Raw genomic sequence first — 21,404 nt, forward strand, 5'->3', positions numbered from 1 at the left:
GACATGGAACCCAGCTGCCCTTGGAGTGATGGAAATAAAGGAAATCAAGATGCCACTGTGCTCTCTCCTGGCAGAGCCCTGGCACATCAGCCCCAGGCAGCCAAGCTGCTCTCTCCAACTTCATCTCAAGTTCTGGAAAAGCTGATGTCTCCCTCAGCATGACCAGAGATATTCAAGTGCTCTGTCTCACAGAGAAACAGAATGTGTCCAGGAACAGTTCCTTATGCAAATTCACATGCTGTGAACTACCTGAGGATGAGATTAGTTTTTTCAGAGCTGTCACCTGCAATGTTGTTTTTTTTTTAACTTTCCTGTCATGTGCTACAGAAATAATAATTTTTTTAAAAGGACACAACACACTTTAAATGCTATTATATTGTATATACAGAAAACAGCCCTAAACCCAACAAAACCAACACACATACCACTTGTTACTTTTAGAATATTCTAGAAGTGGAAGTCTTTTCAGATAAGCCCATAGGGTGAGGACAAGAGAATCATTGCCCCACCCTGACTCCGGGTAATTTCTTAACTTCTAAAAGAAACAAGGAAACCCCAAACCAACAAAAATAAAACACTCCCAACAAAGTAAAACCAACTTTTAATTAAATTCCTACATCATCCGACATTTCTATGCAGAACAACTGTTTAGTCAAAAAGTAAATATATATGTTTAATTCTCTTTCAAAAGTCCAGAAGAATCAAGAGCTACCAGTGTTCCTCGGAGAACAAGCAGTAGTTAAACCTCTCTTGCTGATGTTCAGGAATGGTTTGTTACATCTTTTAACCAGCAGTTCCCTATTGCACGTAACAAATTTGCTCTCCATTTAAGCACCTAAAGCCTGGTACCTCACTAAATAAATTAAAACAAATCCAGTTTCTTCAGCAACCATCTTCAACATATATATCTTGGTAAAGCAACATTACTGCAAGCTTTTAATAAATACAGAGAGAAGATCAGTGACTGCAGTGGTGTTCTGTGGAATGACCTTTTCCCATAAACTCTTGCTTCTCCAACTGGTTGAGGTTTTTGGTACATATGCTCTAAAAAATCACTTTGTGTAGTATATTTGATGAGAACATCCCTTACAAAGGTCAGTACATTTTGCAGGGAAGGACTGATTTGAGATAGGGATTTCAGTGTAAGGCTGGAAGGAGCTCCTTTTTGGAACCAAACCAAATCGTGCCTCCCTGGGAGCTGAAGACAAAGCCCCAGAGGCTGAGTGGGAGGGAGACTGTAACCAACTAGGGACTCTCAGGCACGTTTGGAATTGGCCTAACCTTTCTCATTCTGAAAGGCTTCTTTTAAGTCAGAGGAACAAAATTGTGCAACCCTGAACATCTGGATGCTGCATCACATCTGTCGGAGGTCTCTGCCACCCTGCACACACCCACCCTTCCTTAGGCAGCAGCACAGACATGAAGCAGGTCCCTGCAGTACAGTGATACCATGGCTGCTATTTACAGTAGAATTAATGCATCTGTGGCAGTAGGGCAGAGGTCATGTGAAAAATATACACAATACACTCATTTTTTTTAGCCAGATTAAGATATTTAAAAAAATTTACTCTTCAAGTCCTAACTTTAAACACAGAACAGTTCTGTCAGAGGTCCTCAAACCTCCCAAGGATATGTTAGAGCACATTACCCTAACGTATAAAAACAAATATTTACACCTCCATAAAGTACCAAAGAATTTTTAAAAATGCCTAGTAGTTTTCAGCGTGCAAAGTCAGCAGGAACTGATTATCCAGGATGTTCACGAACTGTAGAGACAGTCTTGGAATCAAGCATTCAGAAGCAGAGTGCAAAAACTCAGGAATTATTTCAATGAATTTGTTTTCGCTGTCGTTTCCTTTTTTGTTTTGGATCAGTTCACAGAACACAGAGTGTGCCGAGTTGGAAGGGACCCATCAGGACCAGAGTCCAACTGCTGGCCCTGCGTGGGGCTCCCCAGGAACCACCCTGTGCCTCAGGGCCTCGTCCCAGCCCTTCCTCAAGTTGTGTTGGTCCATACAACAGAAACCCTTCACAAACACTTATCAAGGTAGCCTTCAGCTTAGTGCAAATGCCAGAATCTCCTAGGACCTGTAATCTTTTCTGACAGTGTGAGCCATCCAGTTCACTTTAGTAGTCCAACTTTCCCGCAGAGCTTCATCAAACTTCTGCTTAAACTGTTTGAGTGCTTCTTCCTCACTCTTCCCTAAGGCAAGGGAGTCCTAAGGCAACAGGGAAACAAGCACTGTTAGGAATTTTAGAAAGCACAGTAAAAACCTCCTTCACCTTTGAACACAAGCCACAGTGTGCTTTCTTCTCCTTTGACACTTTTTTGCTTACTACTCATTGAGCAATACGTCAGTTGGTTTAAGTAATACACCGTCCTGGGTTTAAAGATGAAACTGAAAGAGAATGAAGCAAAAAAATTTCACCTTTACAGGTCCATGCTTGTGCATGAGCCAAGATGTAAAATACCCCTGACATTACTCCATTTAAGCTGCATGGATCCTGAACTCACCCTTTGAGCACTAGGACTGACTACAGACCTTGTTCCACAGAGCTGAAAAAGAAAACTGTGTGGAAATCTTGACAGAAATGGAAAACAATGAAAATGTATTAATCTTGGAATAAAAAAAACCTGGAAACCACAGCCTGGAGAAATGCTGAGTCCTGCTGAGCTATAGCTCTTACTTTACCTTGAGATACTGGATGTCCTTGACAGAGGTGAGCTCTGGCAGCCCTGCAGTCAGCATCAGTGCAAAGAGGGTAATAAATAAGTTGCCGTGCTTGCGCAGGATCAGGTAGGCTTCCTCACAGTACTGCCGGAACCTGTGTGAGCCAGGCACACGCAAGGAGCACAACAGGGAGAGTTACACACATGGAAACCAGAACCTGTCATCTGGTCTGACAAATACAAATGTGGAACACAGCACAGAGAGGACAGAGATGCCTGCAGAACTCCAGTGCAATCACACAAACACGTCCCGTGTCTCCCCGGCAAGCCCTCAGCACAAAACACCACCAGCTGTTCTTCAGAAAGAACAAAAGTGCCAGAGGTCATGGTCCCACCTCCCTGAGAATTTGTTAGGTGAAATGCCCTGATTATCCTGTAGCATGGGCTACAGTGGAAAAGCCAAAGCTTTATTGCAATCCCTCTAATCTCTGTCATTTCTAATTCCTTCTGTGGTCAAAACTGAACCACCTGCCAGGGCTAGTGGATCACAAGCACGTGGCTCCTCGTGGCCAAGCATCCAAGCAAGGCCAGCATGGGCCAGCACAATGAACATGCCCTGATGGACAGGAAGGAGCCTGTTCCTAAGGGTAGTGCTTGAACAACAGTCTGGAAGCTGTGCCTGGAGCCCAAAGCTGCTGCAGGCAGAGCTGAGCCCAGCAGAACCTGCCTCCTCCTGCTGTGGAAGATCAAAAGCAACTGCGGAGCTGCAGCTTCTGTTTCTGAAGTAATCTGTGGACATTCCAGCTCATGGAGAGCAGCAGACAGTCCTGTAAATGTGTGTTGGCACACTTCCACACAAGTGCAAATGAGCAAACCAACTCCAGGTACGTTCTGGTACACTGGAAATTATCATCTCAACTACAAATAGATCAAAGTAACACTTACCGGCCAAATTTTTCAGTGTTCCCTGTTTTTCCTTGTTGAATAACATGAATGAAATCATAGGTGAGTATGAAAGGTACCCGTTCCCTTTTAATTCCAAACTTGGACTTAAAGTTTCCAAGAATATGCCCAAAATCTATGTGAAAGAGCTAAAAAAGGAAAAAAAAGTGAAAAATAATTTCTCTAGTGAAATATGTCCCTCTTCTTATACCTCAACAGGATGCTAGTATCAAGAACATTAACTCCTAATGTGACTCTCCAAAACCCTTTGGCAGTATTTGGTTCCAAAACACTTCAAGATTTAAAGTGTTTAAAGATTTAAAGTGTTCATCAATGCACTTATGAGTGACCACTGCAGCATAAGATTTGCTCAGGTTTAAGCTGTTGCCACCATGAAACATCTTGGTGGTAGTATCAGACAAAAATGAGCCCAAGGATGAGCCCACAAGGCTCGACATCATCACATCCAAGGCCTTCCCACACAAGGACAGAGGCAAAGGGAGCAGACCTGAGCTAATCTGAAGGACCCTGTAGCAGTTCCCCAAGTCAGAATTGAGCATAAGGGCATTCCAGCTTTCTTCCAGGAGGTACAGACTTAAAAGAACACTGTAAATGCCTGCAAAACTCTCAATTTTATGATCCTTGCTGGTTTTTCAGGCAGAATAATTTCAACAAAATTTGACAAGTTCCATTGCAGAGTGACAATTAAGAAAGAACATGTCTAGGAGCTCCCCTAGGTTCTGAGCACACAGCATTGTGCTGGTGCTGGGTTCCACACTGAGCATTTCTGCAGGGCTGAGCTGCACAGCAGACTCACTTCAGGGAAACCACACTGCTCCAAAATGCAATTCATGGATTTTTAAGGGCAGTCTCTTGCAAGATACCCAAAGACCACTTTTATTCAACGCATCTGAACCATTAAAAGGCCTCTTGGATGTTTTGTAAAAGCTCTGCAGAACAGCCTGTCTCCATACAGAACTGCTGATGGAACAGGCTTTGCTCTGTCCTTCCCCCAGCATCACATTTCCTTTCCTTGAAGATCATTCCAACCCTCAGTGAGCCACAGACATCACTTCTAAGCATGCTTGGCTTTCCTTTCAACAAGGCACTAAAGAAATTACAAGTTCTCCAGAGGACTCTTGCACACCAAAGGCCTTCTGCCTACAGAAGGGATTTTTACCTGCCCGTTTTTCCTGACCATGATATTGTCACTGTGTCTGTCACCAATTCCCAGTACATATGTAGCTACACAGTAGCCAGCACAAGACAGAGTAAATTCTTCAATGGCTCGATCCAAATCCTCCCTGTAACCACAGAGAAAATGGTATTAGTGCTCACTATTGGAATTCATGTCACACCTTTGCCTCAAAAAAGGATTTTTGCTTGTTTAAACCAGAAGTCCATTAGGACGCTGTAAAACCAGAATTACTTGAGAAAAAATACTGTAAAGGTAGCTATGGGGAACAAGCAATATGGAAGGTAACATCAAGGCTTGAGACCCATGCAGTTTCCTTGGGTTTGTTTGTGCTGCCAAATCTGATACAACTTACTCAAACAGCACACAGCCAAAATGCTGCAAATGCCAGGCTCAAGGGTACCATGACACTCAGGCAGAATTAGACACACTAGAAAAACAATTAGCAAGAAACCACACCTTCCTCAGCACTGAAAGAGAAACTTCAGAGGAATTTTGTAGCTTATACTATCGGTGAGAGAATAAGTGCAGAAATTACCCTAAATTGTATTCCTTCAGCCAGTTCAAGAGTGCATCCTTGTTGAAGGCAGCAGCTGCAGCAACGTTGCTGCTGTTTAACTGAATGTCAGCAATGGTTTCTGAACTAGAAACAGCCTCAATGAGGCCAGAGTGATCTCCAGTTGCTAAACAGCCATAGGGCAATATCCTGCAAGGAAACACAGAATCATGTCAGAACCTCAAAGAGCAAAGTGATCCTTTAGTGTACTCAATTTTTTGGAGATGGCTGAATACTCATTTGAACAGTAAACTCGCAAAGATTAACATACAGGAATTGCTTGCAAAGGTAAAAGACCAGCAGAACATTTAAAATGTTCATTTTTCCTATTATGTGCATAGATGCAAAACCCAGACATTTTAAAAAGCCCAATTTCTCCCTTTTATTGGAACCCAGTTTCTTGTAACTCCCCGGGACTTGCCACAGAGGGAGCCCTGTGCCTGCATTTGTGAATTCCTGCCCGGACAGACCCTGACACTCTCCATTCCCTGTAAATTATTGCTGGAAATGCAAAGGAGGATCTTATGCTTTTCCACCTTCCTCCTACTTCACACGAATATGCTAGAAATCCTTCTAAATATTAAAATAAAGAATGTTTTCCTGCCCCTACTTTCCTGAAGCATAGAAACCCAATGGAAAACAGGAATACATCTCTTAACTGGCCTGGTATCTCAGAACACTCCTGTGCATTCACACACTGGGGCCAGTGAAAATACCTCTTACCATGTCACTGCATTATGAGACACAGTAAAGATGGGAATCAAGGAGAGTTGTGTATGAATAGGTAAGTGAATTTTTTTCCAATGCATTTCCTCCCTCCAGATGCTTAAAAAGCTAAACAGAATGGCAACACCCCATGAGATGGGAGCTCAGCATGTGCAATGGAAACTTCAAGTACACTTTTCAAAGGAAATGCATCAAAAATTCAGGTCTCTGCTTTTTGCCAGGCAGTTCAGGACAAGAGTATTATCTCAGTTATGGTCATGGTCCATGGGTAAGAGAATGGATACCAACAAAAATCTGCACTGAAGCACATAAGGTATAGACCAGCATTCACTGACTTACAGAGCTGCATAGAACAATTGCAGGACATATTAAAATTGATGTGTTTGTCTTCAGACACACATACACACATATATATGTGTATATATATATATATATATATATATATATATATATATATATATTAAAAATACTGCTGGTGAAGCTGTCATTAGCATTTAAATATATATATATATATATATATATATGAAGTTTAATATAAGATATTAAGTTTGATTGCTACAAAGCATAACCACTTCTCTTAATTGACACAGCATATTATCCCAAGCCATGGAAGAAAAAGAAATAAAATTCCTTACAAAATCAAACACAACTATTTTGCCTTATAGCTATTAGGGAACTGAGCAGTTTCTCCACCAAAGGGATAACACAACTGAAGTGGTGCAAGTAGTGATGCATTGGAGTGGTACCTAGAACAGAGGCTGGACAAGGTTAAGAGAATAAATATTAAAGGCTTTCAACAGATACACCTTGGGCAGTCAGAAGCCTCAGAGGCTACACCCAAAATGGACAATGGTCACGAGTTTTTCAGACAGATACAAGTTTGGTTTATTTACATAGCAGGGGTTAATCCTACAATGACAGCTTCAGGTAATGAAGTCATTTACCCCAAGTTTGCTCCCCCCGATTCACTTTTGTTTATATTTTTTGGGGCCTGAGGCAGTGAGGTGTCCTTGTGCTTCAGGCCCAGAGGGATTGTTTTGTCTGACCAAAGTGTGAAGACAGTAACTAACACTTTATATGGCGTTTTAGACATATGCACTAAAGTACAGGATTTGAAAAATATAAAAGTTAAAATCTTAAGGCATCAGAAGCAGTAATGATACAGGCTGGGATTCTTCCCTAGTGGCAACAAAGTGCACTGAAAACCAGACAGGTTTTTCAACAGGGTATTTCAACTTCAAAACAACAGCAGAAGTGCTTTGAAACGTTCTTCCCGTTTCTATTTGGAGCCCTGCCCAGTCCCAGGAGCAGAGGCTCTCCAGGAGCAGGAGGGTGGCTGGGATTGCCCCTGGGCACAGGGAAGCTCTGCCCATCCTTATCACCACAGCACAAATGGGAGCCAAAGCCGGCCAGGTTAAAGTGCACGCTGGCCTCCTTGCAGAGCACTGCAACCCACCCCGCTCGCAGCTGAACGGGCACGCAGCCAACAGCTCCCCCTTCAAAAGCCAGCAATGATGAAAGCCTCCAGCCCCTGGAGGGCTGTGTGCTTACAACTGCAGGAAAAAACATCCTTGTCAGAGAGACAGTTTGACAGGAGTCAACTTAGGGACAAATCCTCTGGGCCCTTTCCATCTCATCCTGGTCTTTCTGACTTCAGCATCTGTCAGCAGGATATGCCCCCCGCTTTTTAAAGCCAGCAAAAGCCATGGACAGATCAATACTCAAATCCTGGGTAGGACAGAAAATTCTCTTCACTCATTTAAAACTGTTCTTTTAATTCACCAAAGCAGTGCCCTTCCAAACACACATGAAATACTGGTGATTTATCAACACATTCTCTGTAACTTCAGGTCCAACAGTTTTAAAAATGATGACATGTTTAAGAGTTGTAACAAATACATTTTTCAGTATGTGTGTGAACTCTGATTTCACTCACACACAGCCATGGAACCTCAGATCTCACACACGTAAGGGAAAACCTTACACACGAAAATGAAAACCTACTATGGACAGGCACTGAAACGAGAAAGCGTTTTGGACAATGTTCTGGTCAAAAAGTAACCAAGTATTAAATACTTTTATGACAATTTACCACAGCAAAGGTGTTGTGGCATAGATCAAACTCCTCAAATTCATGCTTCTCCATTGCTCTTACTTTACTTGTTTCTCCACTAACACAACTTTGATGCTGTAACAGAGGTAAAGCAGCCCAAACACTTAGTGACACAAGGATTTTCCTGAGAGGTGCAGCACCACAGGCTCCACAGCATCCTTGGGAAGGCAGAGGATGTGCTCCTCTGCTGTGACATGTATTGTAAATAGGCCATCTATTTTCTGCTCAGTGTTCAGGTGCAAGTTTGGTTTAGAAATTAAAGTGTGGGGATTAACTAAAAAGTATACTTTTTGCTTTGTTCATTTCTCTCTGCTACTTGGATGATGTTTGAGGTGAACTGACCCAAGGCAGACTCCTCCAAGTGTCAGTGTGTCTGGGTGCTGGTCCTGTTCTGAAAAGCAGATCCATCCTACACCCCAGGCTTTCCTCAGCTGTGCACATGCAGGAAGAGCCCAGGATGAAGGACCTACATGAGCACATGGTGCCATCCTCCTGCACACAGGTGTCCCCTCTGATACACCCCCTGCCCTGTTTGCCACCCATGAGACAAAGTAGTTGGCAGTTAAACAAACAAGAAAACATTTCTCCTCTTTCAGCTCTCAAAAATCAACATATATTTGGTGTTCCTCTTTAGAGCTGAGAAATCCTACCAGGAATATGGTGCTGGCTTCAGACACAGACTTGGCTAAGGTTTCATTTTCAACCACTGCTAGAGAACCGAGTGTGGACTGTGGTGCTTTTGGAAGGGAACTAATCATGTCCCCAGCTCAGTGGTGCATTGCCTGCCATTTGATCCATGCCCCATGGAAGCTGGACAATCTGCTTGTGGCAAAATACGACTGATGGGGCAGCAGTACTGACACTACTCTGACACTACTGGCATGAGTGAGGAGCCTTGCTTTTACTAGGATGGAATTACCAGACTCTCTGCAGTGGAAAAAAATTGAAAAGTGAAAAATCCATTGTGCATCCACAAATGCAAATAACCTCAGGGAAACTAAGGATGATACAGGGCAAGAAGCAAAGACTGCACTCATTAGTATGGGCATATGACATGGTATTTTTCAGGAAAGCAGCTCTTTGACACAACTTTTTCAGCTGAGACCATGCCTCTCACCCAAGCAAAACGTAACCACCGAGTTCTGTCTCATGAACGTGGCAAAAACCTCATCTCCACCACTGCTGGCTTGTGGATTCTGGAGTTGTCTCTCCTTGAGCGAGATGCAGGCTGTAAACATCGAGATGCCAAAGCCTCACCCTCATGGCTGCACCCTCATGCCCTGGGTGTTCTGAGTGCTGTTTTGTCCAATTCTTTTCCCAAGGAAGGTCATTTAGGAGCCTTCCCTCAGCAAGTGCCTGCTCAATCTCTTGGACGGACACTGAGCTGTAACCCTGCCTCAGTCCCAGGATTTTATTTCATAATGGTAACTATGACAGGATGAATGGAAGGAAGATGCTCCCAGTTAAGCAAACAAATCGAAGAGGCCAAATATAGAACTTCAATTCTCACTAGGAACTTCCCCTTTCTACTTTTTTTTCTTTGCAGAGTTTTAAGAAAAATCTTGGACATTAGAGCTACTTTTTGGTTTTCCTTTGTTGCATTTTGAAAAAAAAAATAAAAGCCTTAGTCAGGAAAAGCATATTTGATGACTCTAATCACTGTTCCTGTTTGCTAGGCACGGTGTGTGGTCTAGGCTGGAACCACAAACAGTTTCTGGGAAGACAGCTACTGAGGAATGCCTCATCTGGGATTCCACAGCTGCCAGAGGCTGTCCTTGCCCCCAAATGCTGGATCAGTCTCCTCACAGTCAATTTATAATAACATAAATGACCCAAGGGTTCCTCAAGTCAGTGTTCCACTACACACACACACTCAACCATCTCATCACAAGTGGACCTTCCCAGAAACAATTTGTAATTCACATTCCCACCTTTCCTTAAGCACTCAAAATAACAAGTTGATAATTTTACTTACCTGTGCTGATATTAGATGCCCCATGTAGTTTCCACTACTATATTTGAACCATAAAAAATTTGAAAAGAGCTCCAAGAATCTGAATGAAGTATTTCAGGCAATGTTTAAATATAAGCACTTCTAGACTTGTAAACAACACTTAAACAGAGGATTATAGCTCTTGCACAGGCATACAAAATTTAATTTATGGCCAAAAATGGTGTCTAATAATGTGGCACCCAGTACCTTCTTTAGGATTACTTTCCTAAAGTGCAACCAAATTTGTGAATTATATTACCTAAAACTGGTTCATAAATTTGGGTGGAAAAGTTTCCCTTGTACTGGAGGGTTATGTGGTAACAATGACTGATACTGCTCCTCTTAGTAATACTCTAGTATTTGTTCAGTCATGTTTACCTTATCAAGCATACGAAAACAAGAAAGCTGCTTTTCAAGAGATTTTGGAAGATACAAAGATATTTCAGGTTGGGAAAAATGCATTCTGGCATCCAAACAGTGTTTTACCAACAAGAGAAAGTGACTTCAGAGTTGCAGGTGTTCCCAGTGGCTGAAAGTGCTGAGCAGCAATGAGAACTCTGCTCACAGCAGGAAGGAGAGGAGGGAACACTTCTCACCTTGGCCATGACAGCTGAAACCTCTGGGTACCCCAACAGGTGCATAGAAAGAGGACAGTGGGGAAGGTGCTAAAAACAGGAAAGCTTTATTTCTAAAAGCAGACCCTCCATCCAAACAAACCAGCCCCTGGGAGATCCTCACCGGAGATCCAGGCCAGCCTCTTTCCACAGAATGTCCATCAAGCGCAGAATCTGGAGTGTCAACATGTCCTGTCGGAGATCTGCAACCAAAGGTGACACCACTGCTTCAGTTCCTCACCAACCCCCTCAAGTTTCCAAGGACTTCAGAAAAAAGGGATCTAAAAACACTCACCCACCCTAAGGGTTATTAAAGTGGTATTAATCATAATTACATCGTCCTGACCGGCAGTGTCTGTGTCAGAAGATGCTTAATTTGTTCACTGATATCAGAATAATCCATATTTACATGATGGCAACACAGAATAATACAGCTTGAGTGCAAACATGCCAATGAAGAAGGAAAAGGAAAAACTGAAAGTTTCTAGCATTGCTTACCATCACCATTTTTGAAGATGATCCCTACAAGATCTCCTCCAAACATTTTGTTGTTGTACACTATCCAGAGAGGCTTCATTTTAGAATCCATGTATCTACACTTCTCAACGCTAGAAGAAAACATGACAGAAGTTTTAGTCAAATAGGAATAATTCACCTGAAAAGATCTAAACAATGTTCAGAACATAAGAAAATAAGTAGATTTCCAGTCTGGAAGTACTGAAATGCTCTCTCTGTTTTCATTCTGCAGCTATACCACTCAACATGCACTCACCAAGCAATGAACACATTTGTTACATGTGGAATGTATTTGATACTGACTGGTAAATTAATCTCTACTGCATAAATCAAGCACCCTCATTTTCAGAGAAAATTGTTTTCTTTATATCCTTTCCCATAAATACCTAGACTTTACATTTAAGTGCTGTGAAAAGTTTTAGTGGCCTTTGTGGTTATTGTTAAAAACAGGAGCCAGGAATGCAGTCAAATTCACTTTTAGGCTTTCATTAAAATATATTTAGCCATGGCAATACATTGACTAATACAATATTAAGATCATGGTGAATCACAAAAATCTTCTAATTTAACTGGTATCTTAACCTCAGAAGATGCCCAGCAGAGCTTCTGTCACTATAGGAGAAGTGCCCTGTGCCACGTGCTGAACAATGCAGCCAGAGGAAGTTCAGGCACAAATGTGCTCCTGCTCTGCTGTTTCCATGCAAAGCTACAGTGAAATTGTGCTCATTTTTTACTTACTGCAATTCTGAGAGTATAACAGAAGGATTCAGAGGAGACTGGAGGTCAGAGAGTGCTTCTCTGTAAGCATTTTGTTTCAAACATGTATGCATTGCATCTTTGCCTTTTGCTTTGCTTTGCTTCATGGCATTCAGCTTAATTAGACTGTTTAAAGTCTTCATTTTATTGAGGGCTTCCACCTGAAAGAGATGTTTTATCATTAAGAGTTACTGCTCTGTTTTGAGATGTAGCATATTGTGAAATCCCATTTCACAACAAAACCAAGTATTAAATAATTCTACAACTTTTTAAAAATGGAAAAAATGGACAGAAATTAAGTCACTCATGTTTCATTTTCATAACTAACAGAGACATGGATGAGATGAAAGCTCTTAAGCTTTGAGTCACTTTTAAAAGCATGACTTAACATTTCCAAAAAAAATGAATGGGGCATTTTTAATGTATGACACACTAATACAAATTCCTTCTTCAAAGTACAATTTTTAGTTCCCTAATTCCACAAAGCACATAACATAGGTGTCCCTGGGCGTACTGAAGTAACAGAAATACTGATTATTTCATAGTCTAAGACATTACTTGAGCTGTGGATGCACATATTCCATTGTTCACATTAAGTTGCATCCAACAAAGCACAGCCACGTGACCACTTGCAGACAATTTTCACAGAGCAAAGTCTTAAATGTGTGTCATTAAAATCCTGCTGAAGTCAGGCAGAACACAAAAGCTTTAATTGGCTCAGGTGTTCGAAATCATAGCATCTCAATTAAGCAAAGTTTTAACCCTAGAAATGTATAAAAAGTCAAGGCAATCATTTGTAAAAATACTGGTGGGTTTAACTTCTTTTCCTTGTGTTTTGAAAAGTTTCTCAGTGTTCCAGAATCTCTAAGGAAACTGGTAATGTAAATGTCTAACATTGACAGAGCAAAGCCCTTTGACAAACCTGGATAGCACATACAGCAGATACAACTTCTGCACTTAAGTAACTTTTGGACCAAATAGTTCTTCTAACAATCAACTGTGTTTGCACCAGTAAGGTGCTGAGCAATGCACAGGTTCTCTAGCAAACAGCAGCAATGTAACAATTATGAAAGCTCTTTTCTATACAAGGAAGCTTCTGCCTGACTTACAAGGTGCTGAGTCAAAACTCACCCCTCCCACAGCCTGAACCCTGCCAGGCAGGATGCTGTGGAAATTGTATGGAGTTTGATTATATAACTGGGCAATGGAGAGCTGCCAGGTCAGCCATCTGTCAAAACCAAAAGCGCTCTGCTTTTCCACTATTCTAGGAGCTGTATAAACATCAGTGACAAGGGAACAAAATGGAACCTGTGTTGTACAAACAGGAACTTTTTGAAGTATTCCTACTTTGAATTTCTTCCGTGTTTGCACAGTTGGGATTTTTTTTGCCCCTTCTTTGATTGTACTGACATTTGCTTCCTGTGAAGTGCACAAAAACTTTACTGACCTTACGTCTATTGCTTAAAGCACTTCACCTCTTACTCTTTTCATGATTTTGACAATGCTAACAAGCACACATGGAAGAGAGGGTCTTTTCCATGTCCTGTGAGCTGCAGCAATAAGGAGCACAACAGAACATCCCTGTTCCACATGCTCCTAAAGCAGCTTCAATGCAGACAAATACCATCATCAGTTACTCATCCACTGAGAGAATCTCTGTGGTCTGATAGAGTAAATACTTTAACTGCAGAGAGAGACCATATTTCAAATATTTTTAAGATCACAATCTAAATTAACTCACTAAAGCTGCATTAGAGACTTCAAACATGATTTGTGAGTCTCTCTTAATGATCTGCTGATACAATCACTAGCACTTCCAAAAGCAAACCTCTCCTGCTTATTAGGGTACTTGAAAGCAAACATATCTCTCCTTTGTTCTCTGTGTGTGTGTGTGTGTGTGTGTGTGTGTGTGTGTGTGTGAAGGACAGACCTATATTAACTACAATGAGTCTTTGGGTGATTTGTAGTACCTTTTATTTAACAAAAGCCAAAGCTGCAGGAAGTAGTACTGGAGTAATCAAGGTAAAATTTAGAACACGCTACCCTTACAGAGAGAAAAACTTGAAATGCATAGAAGCCCTTCTTCAGTTAATTCAGAGAGTCTCTGTTGTGTCCAGAATACAGAGACAGTGCTGAAGGTGCCTCACAGCTCTTAGAGCACTGGAAAACCAGCTCCCTGAGGCCCCACAGCCCTGACTACCTTCTATGCCATGAAGGCTGTTCCATCACTCACTGCCCTTTTAATTGCCTGTGTCACTCACGCCACCTCCTCCTCAGCACTGCCCAACTTGGTCAAGGCAGCCAACAACCCCCCAGGAGCTATGGAATGAGGATGGGATCTCCAGGCTTGGATAGGTCAGGATGCCAGCAAAAGGAAGTCCCTACCTGTTTAGCCAGCACCTTCATATGAGCCACACTGCCCCTGCAATAAGCCTCCAGTATCAAACCAAACTGCACCGACACGGCGGGGATGTGAACCTCCGACCTGCAAGGGGAAAAGCTACTCATCAGACCACAGCACCTACCCACCTGCATCACTCCAGCCATTCCAAAACCCAAAACAAACACCCCCCCCCCTCCCCCCCCCAAAATAAGCATTGAAACACCTCGTGGTCACATCAAACATTGAAACACCTCGTGGTCACATAGCTGAACAAAAAGCCAGATTTCTTCGGAAATGCTAGAACCCCTCTGTGCAGGAGACAATGAGGACAGGCCAGGTTGGATGCAGGATCCTTGTTTCAAGGCCCAGGACAGCTCTGGGGGCAGCAGTGTCCATGCCAAGAGGTGGTGACTCAATACCTGCCTCAGGACTCCCTTTTATTCAGAGCAGCACTGAGAAGTCACTGAAGGGCTGACTTTAAACCACACATTCTCCAACCTTTGTAAGGGAAAAGCCCCATTTGCCTGAAGGGGAACACTTTGAAACAAACCACTGAACTTTGTATCAGAGCCAATTATCCTCCAAAACATTTTCATGTAACACTTGCTCTTTTTAGCTAGAAATATTAAAATTCATGGTGTTCTAAAGACAGAATCAACCAATCCAGTCTTTTTCAGTCCATTCTGCAAGGCTTCTGCCATTCATGAAACTGCTCATCAAAAGTAGCAAGAACACACAGAACAGCTTTTATTTTCTGTTAGACTTGCAACAATAATTTTTTTCCCCAACTGTGAGGTATAAATATTGTGCTTTTAGTGCACCCACAGCCAAAACAAACACATGGGGTATTTACAAACCTAACTCATCAGGTAGTGGGAGCTGAATGCAGTGTGGAATACTTCCATCCGAGGGTACATTACGGACCGCTCTAATTTATTTTTTAATGAGAGGTCTGAACTATAGATGCCAAAGATAAAGAAACAAAGGGGAGTTGTGGGGCACTATGATAATGGCTATTTTAGAAAACTTCTCCAGAAAGCATATTTGAAAGTCCAATCAAGCCCAATAGTTTCAGAAAGATGAAAGGAAAATCTCCTACCTCAGGTGCCAGAACAACATCTGTCCTATTCTCCTGTTGCCAAGTGCTCTTTCCAGGAGAAACCTGGAGAGTGCACAATCCAGAAAAGGCTCATACTTCAGGACTTGCACAAGTTGGAGAAGATACTGAGAGAGCTCTTCATCACTAGAAAGAGATACATAAAAGGAGTTAATAAGAGAGTAGCTAGATTAGTGACACCCCAAAAATTCAGGTGCATGAGACAAACCCAACAGTGACAGGATTTGGTTCAATACCAAGAGTGTCTCCCACTTGTTCCACCACACAGAGAAGGACAACACAAAACTTAGTGCAAGTTCCAGATGGAAATAATTCCAGATGCATTCTTAGGAAAGCCCAGCAGTCAAATTCCTTGTTTGGATTTGAAAGAAGTCCAAATAATTTTTTTTTTTTTTACCCCAGAAGTCTATCCTTGACCATTAAAAATTAATCACTTAACTATTCACCACAGAGAATTCAGAATTCAAGGACAGGAAATGTGCAGTAATGATAATGTTACACAAGTCCTACCCTAGGTTACAGTGGAGAGCAAATGAAATAAGGGAAGAACTGCAGAGAAGGAAGGCTCCTGTGAATCAAAACCAAATCAGTAATTTCCTCATTATTTATTACATGCTGCAGCTCACATTCCTATTCAATGGTACAGCCAGAGTGGAGGTGGCTGGGTGCCAGGTGTTACAGTATTCAACTCCAGGAATATTTCTCCCTTTGCTATTAAAATGTTTCTCTCAGAGTTACTTGCTCTCCTTTGCCCAAGAAAGGGATGAGCACCCAGCCCTCTCTAGGACAAAGGTGCATTGGTTCTCCTTGCAACACAGAAAATAATCATCATTTTCTGCAAGGTGTCAGAATAAGATGGTTTTATTTAGCTGCCAGTGTGCCTATCCAGAAATCAGATTGCTTTATTTGGCCACCTTTCCATGGCAGGCAGTGTGTTCAGCTCTTTCCTCTTGGGGCTGTTTTATCCTGTGAGCAAACAGAATGAAGTCTGGCACCCCAGAAACCCTCACCTACCTCATCTGCCTCAAACACCCCACTGCATATTCCCTGACGTACTGGTCGGGGTAGTTGAAATCCAGCAGCTCCAAAGCCTCCCTGGGCAGCAGCTTGGGCCAGATCTGCAGGAGGGCCTGGAGCTGTTCCAAAAGAAAGGTGACAGGTAAGGACACAGGTGGGTCTCACTACTCATAAAGGCACTCAAATGAACAGAAGAGGGTGACCAGTGGCCATGGGGGGTGTGGGCAGAAAGGAGAGAAATAACAGGGGTAACTGGGCCCACTTCTGATTAAGTTTCTCACTCTTTTAAATGATGCTGATTATTTTTAGTGTGAAGAACCTGTTTCTTCACATGCAGACACTGCATAATAAAAAAATTAATTAACAATTAATTAGTTTTGTTAATAATTAACAAAAATTAGTTAACACCAGATATGCATGGTTTAAAAACAGACATTCAATACAAATATGATGTTTTGTAAGTGGTCTCATAGATATATAACCATTTTGATAACAGTGAAAGCTTTCTACTAAGGATAAAAAAGAGTTTTTCTTGAGAGAGCTTTCTTTATCAGAAGTATCTGTCCACCTCAGCTGATGGAGCCTTTTCACACATTTACTGTGGATAGTAATGAGCTTAAATTGGAGAGAAAAAAAAAAAAGTCAGGTTAGATAGTAAAACAAATATAGAATTATGACAATAATGTGCTGGAAAAGAATTACAGAATACCGTGATGTATCATTTTGCACTACCAAAAAGAACAACATTTAGAAGTCTCACAAAACAAACTGATTTTACTATATTGTTATGAAGCTCACAGCTACCTGCTGAGAGCAGTATGTATAGAGTTGCAGCATTGAAACAGGGCACTATAAATACAAACACTTCAATGCACATTAATAGAAATGCAGTGTATCAACATCATAAGATTTTTTTTTCTGTAGGAACAAGTCATGACAATAACACCATTCCCTATGGATTAGATAACACAGGTTATTTCATATTTCAATAGCAATTTATAAAATCTGAATAATTAAGAAGATCTTGTTTTTCTCCTGATTTCATAATGACTTTGCAGCAGTGAAAAACCTTTATTTCTACTCTCTCACACATCAATTCCTGCTTCCAGTTTCAGTATGACAAATACAAGTTCACATTCTCAACCCACATTTCAGCCCACACAGGCATGTCCATAACACCATTTATACACCTTAGGGGCAGGTTCTGAACTGAGTCATCACTTTTGTGAAATCCAGAAGGCAAGAAATGGGCACGAATGACAGCTACGGCTGTGCTGCAGCTCCAGAAGTGGAAGAAAGGATCAGCTCAACTGTTTCCAAGGGCAAATACAGGTATGGACACATGCATAACTCTTGATAATGTAAGGTAAAACTAAAGGTGTTTTAAACACAGATGTCACAGTCCCACAGAAAAATCCAGTCCAAAATCTACTGACTCAGCAAGGCTCAGCCAGCGATGCCAGTCCTGATGACAAGGACTGCAGCCACCATCATTTCCATAGCAGGAACACTGGCACTGAAACTCTGCAGGAAATACTAACCCTGATCACATATTTAATACACAGAGCAGACACTGAAAATGCAAACAGCAGCTCTGCTCGTCAGACAGGCACAGACTCCAAAACAAAACTATCAGAATTTCTACACTATCTACTGTAAATCAGATGCAGAACCAGCAAAAAATATAGAGACATTTTATTAATACTGAATGATTGAAATGGAGAACCTGAAATAGTCTGAAAAGATGAGTTCAAGTGGCCCCAAATGCCTCATATATCAGGCAGTGAAAGTCATGGTCCACAGCATGCACATTTACTGGGAAGATAATTTGAAAATACAGAGCTCCTCCCTTGACTGGAATCATTGACAGGTGGTTACAATGAGAATGAGCAATGCATGTTTCAGAAAAAGCTCAAGTTTGGCCTCTGTGTATCAATACTTTCTTCTAAAAAGAAATAACCATCATTTCTTCCCTAACAAGGCTATATAAGACAATATAATTAAGTACAGGCCAGTATTTTTATTCTAGTTATTTCAAGTATTTCAGTTGTCCTTTCTCTACTTCTCATTAGTGATGGTATCACTTCACTGAAAGCAAGTAAATATTTTTTAATATATTTTAATTTTTAAAAATTCTGCTTTGAGAATAAATACTGCCTGTAAATTATCCTAACAAGTTCTGCCACCCTGCTACTCTGCTGAGCAGGGAGGTTATGGCAGCAGTAAGGGGAATTCCTTCTGTGCAACCATTCTTCTAAAATCCTGCAAATCCAATGAAGGCATGGTAAATAATTTAGGAAAGCTGCTTGACTCCACTGGACATAACTTCATGGACCACTGAACTAACAGATTAAAGACAGGGTACAATCAAATACGAGAGAGTCCATTTCTAAAAGAGCCTTGCTATTTTTAAGCTGCATTAATAAAAACAGGAATATTATTATTAAGTGCATTTGCTTACAAACAGCAGGTGTTTGATTACTTTTTCTTATAAACAGCTGGTGTTTGATTGCTTTGGGTTTTATTGTTTTGTTGTACTGTGTTTGGGAGTTCTTTAAACTTCTTTCTTGAAGTGTCAAGACTTTTACTGAAATACATCTAAAAATGGGCACTAAAACAACTTTCAGTATGACACCATGAACGTTGTAGCAGACAACCACAGCTAGTACAGCAAATATTTAATTTTAACAGGAAGTGAATTATGAATCCTGACCATTTTTGAATGCCCAAAATTCATGAGGCTGTCTTGCCTTACCTGAAAAGGTAAAGCATTAGGAGTACTGATATGTCTATGTACTACAGAAATATTCAGCATATTTAAGGTAAGATCTTATTTTCAGAGAGACTCTCCACACTGCCAAAACCAAGATTATGATATAAACTGCACTATTGTCTACAGATAAGCAAACATAAATACTATATTCCTTCCAGAAAAGTACCAAGACAACATCTTCAGCCATCCATTTCAACAAAAATGTTTATGCATATATATAATATTCAATGTTTCCAAATGTAAAGGACTTTGAGCTGTCAGCTAATACCCATACTCCAAATAACTTTTCAAAACTGCCACCAAGCACCATATTTCAAAGCACCAGCACTGAGAATGCCTTTTCCTTCACATATTTTAAGGAGCAAACAAGTGCCTGCTTGTATTTCTAGTTTTGATTTCCAGATAACTTTTAATAAAGAGCAATAAATTCAGAAGTAATAGAACTACTAAGGAACAGGATTCTTGCATGTGAAAGAACACAAGTGGGCAAGGAATGTGTGGGTGCTCTATTTTGATAGTCCAGTGTTCATGGCCTGGACAAGAAGCTGGGGTGAAATTCCATCAATTTTTAGAAGATCACAGAACATATATACTTAGCTGGTAGGAAGGATGTAGCAGAAAATGATCTCTCTGCTGGAGGAAACTAAGAGTCTGACTGAGTGGATAAATACAAAAACCATATAATGGATAGACAGAAGATGGATTTTCATGGAGTGGCTGCCTTTTCTTCCAAGAACACGGAGCTTGGAACAGGTGAAGGTCAGAACACTAAGGCCCAATAGAATTTTATACCATCAGTCATAACCCTTCACAGCAAATGCTTTTTAGCTCTTAGTTTATAAAAAAAATTTTAAAAGGTAGTTGAAAATTTTTAAAATGAGACTCAGGGAAAGACATAAACATTATCTCTGTGTAGTGGTCTGCAAGAAGCTGAGCATCATTAATATCTGAATTCTGTCAGGAAGACCAGAACAATGCCTGCTCCACCCTTGGAGTGAGTGCTGTGCTTGGTAGCTTTGGCCACACGTTTTAGGTCGGCCCAAACTTCACTGTACACAGCCTGGCAAAAACATTCCAAGACCAATCCAGAAACCTGTTATTTTATTACTTTTAAAATCAGTCTGTCAAGCAGGGATGGTCTTACTGTGAGCTCATACAATTTTTCCTGTGTTGAAGTTCAACCTGTTCCCAAAAAGTGTCCCAAGAGTTGGATTCTATTTGGGTAATATAGCAGCAAAAAGTAGCAACACGAATTTATTTACAGAGTAGTGAAATAACCTTGCACATCTGTGCAGCAAACCTATGAAACAATTTTACTGAAAATGCACCTTTTATCACAGCACCAGCCTCACATCCTCAGAAGTTACTTTAAAGAGACTCTATTGGGTCAGAGACAGGATGAGAATGATGTGTTTTGTAGCACTGGTGGGTCTGACATCTCTTTGAACAAAACATCTGTCTGACTCGGTGAGGTTTAATTACCCAGTCTGAGAAGTGGATTTCATAGCATTTGAGCAGCTTAACGATTTTTACAAGAAGTTTTAATTCAGGTCTTGATTTACAAAGTTTTTGGTTTTTTTTAGAATAGCTTTATATAAACATTCTTGCTCTGAGAGGGGTCAAGCACTGGACTTTGTTGCCCAAAAGCCTGTGGAGTCTGCAGTGGTGGAGACACTCCCACCCCAGCTGGACACAGCCCAGCTCAGGCTGGCCATGCTGAAGCACGAGGCTGCACTGGACGACTCTGTGAAATTCTTCCTTTCAACCTCAAATCTGAGCACAGCATTCACATTTTAACATTAGTCTTTATAAATATTCACTGTGCTTTTCCCATCATTCAGAGGACCTCTGAAATGCATTTTGGTTTTGGTTTATGGGGTTTTTTTTGAGAGATTAAGTTCTTCTTTACATGTCCAGGCTGCAGAAGTCATACACTGAACTCCAGCTTGCACAATAGCATCATTTCAAACGGGCTGCACTTGGGAAAGAAATCTGATTTACTGGTGATTTAACTGAAGCCTTTTTCCCCACC

General features: G+C 41.2%; 1 protein-coding gene across 1 annotated transcript in view; it reads right to left on the minus strand.

The window, feature by feature from the left end:
• Positions 1-649: 649 nt before the first annotated feature.
• The window catches only part of PIK3CB (phosphatidylinositol-4,5-bisphosphate 3-kinase catalytic subunit beta), a 49,922-nt gene continuing 29,167 nt past the window's right edge, over positions 650-21,404 (minus strand). Inside the window, exons 13-23 of the mRNA XM_062498897.1 lie at positions 16,597-16,718; positions 15,565-15,708; positions 14,468-14,567; positions 12,065-12,243; positions 11,309-11,418; positions 10,935-11,013; positions 5,347-5,514; positions 4,794-4,917; positions 3,617-3,762; positions 2,694-2,826; positions 650-2,219 (exon numbers count right to left, since the gene is read on the minus strand). Coding sequence (XP_062354881.1) covers positions 2,082-2,219; positions 2,694-2,826; positions 3,617-3,762; positions 4,794-4,917; positions 5,347-5,514; positions 10,935-11,013; positions 11,309-11,418; positions 12,065-12,243; positions 14,468-14,567; positions 15,565-15,708; positions 16,597-16,718 — 1,443 coding nt within the window. The 3' untranslated portion in view covers positions 650-2,081. The remainder of the gene's footprint in view (positions 2,220-2,693; positions 2,827-3,616; positions 3,763-4,793; positions 4,918-5,346; positions 5,515-10,934; positions 11,014-11,308; positions 11,419-12,064; positions 12,244-14,467; positions 14,568-15,564; positions 15,709-16,596; positions 16,719-21,404) is intronic.

Source organism: Cinclus cinclus, chromosome 10, assembly GCF_963662255.1.
Source record: "Cinclus cinclus chromosome 10, bCinCin1.1, whole genome shotgun sequence".
NCBI classification, from domain to species: Eukaryota; Metazoa; Chordata; class Aves; order Passeriformes; family Cinclidae; genus Cinclus; species Cinclus cinclus.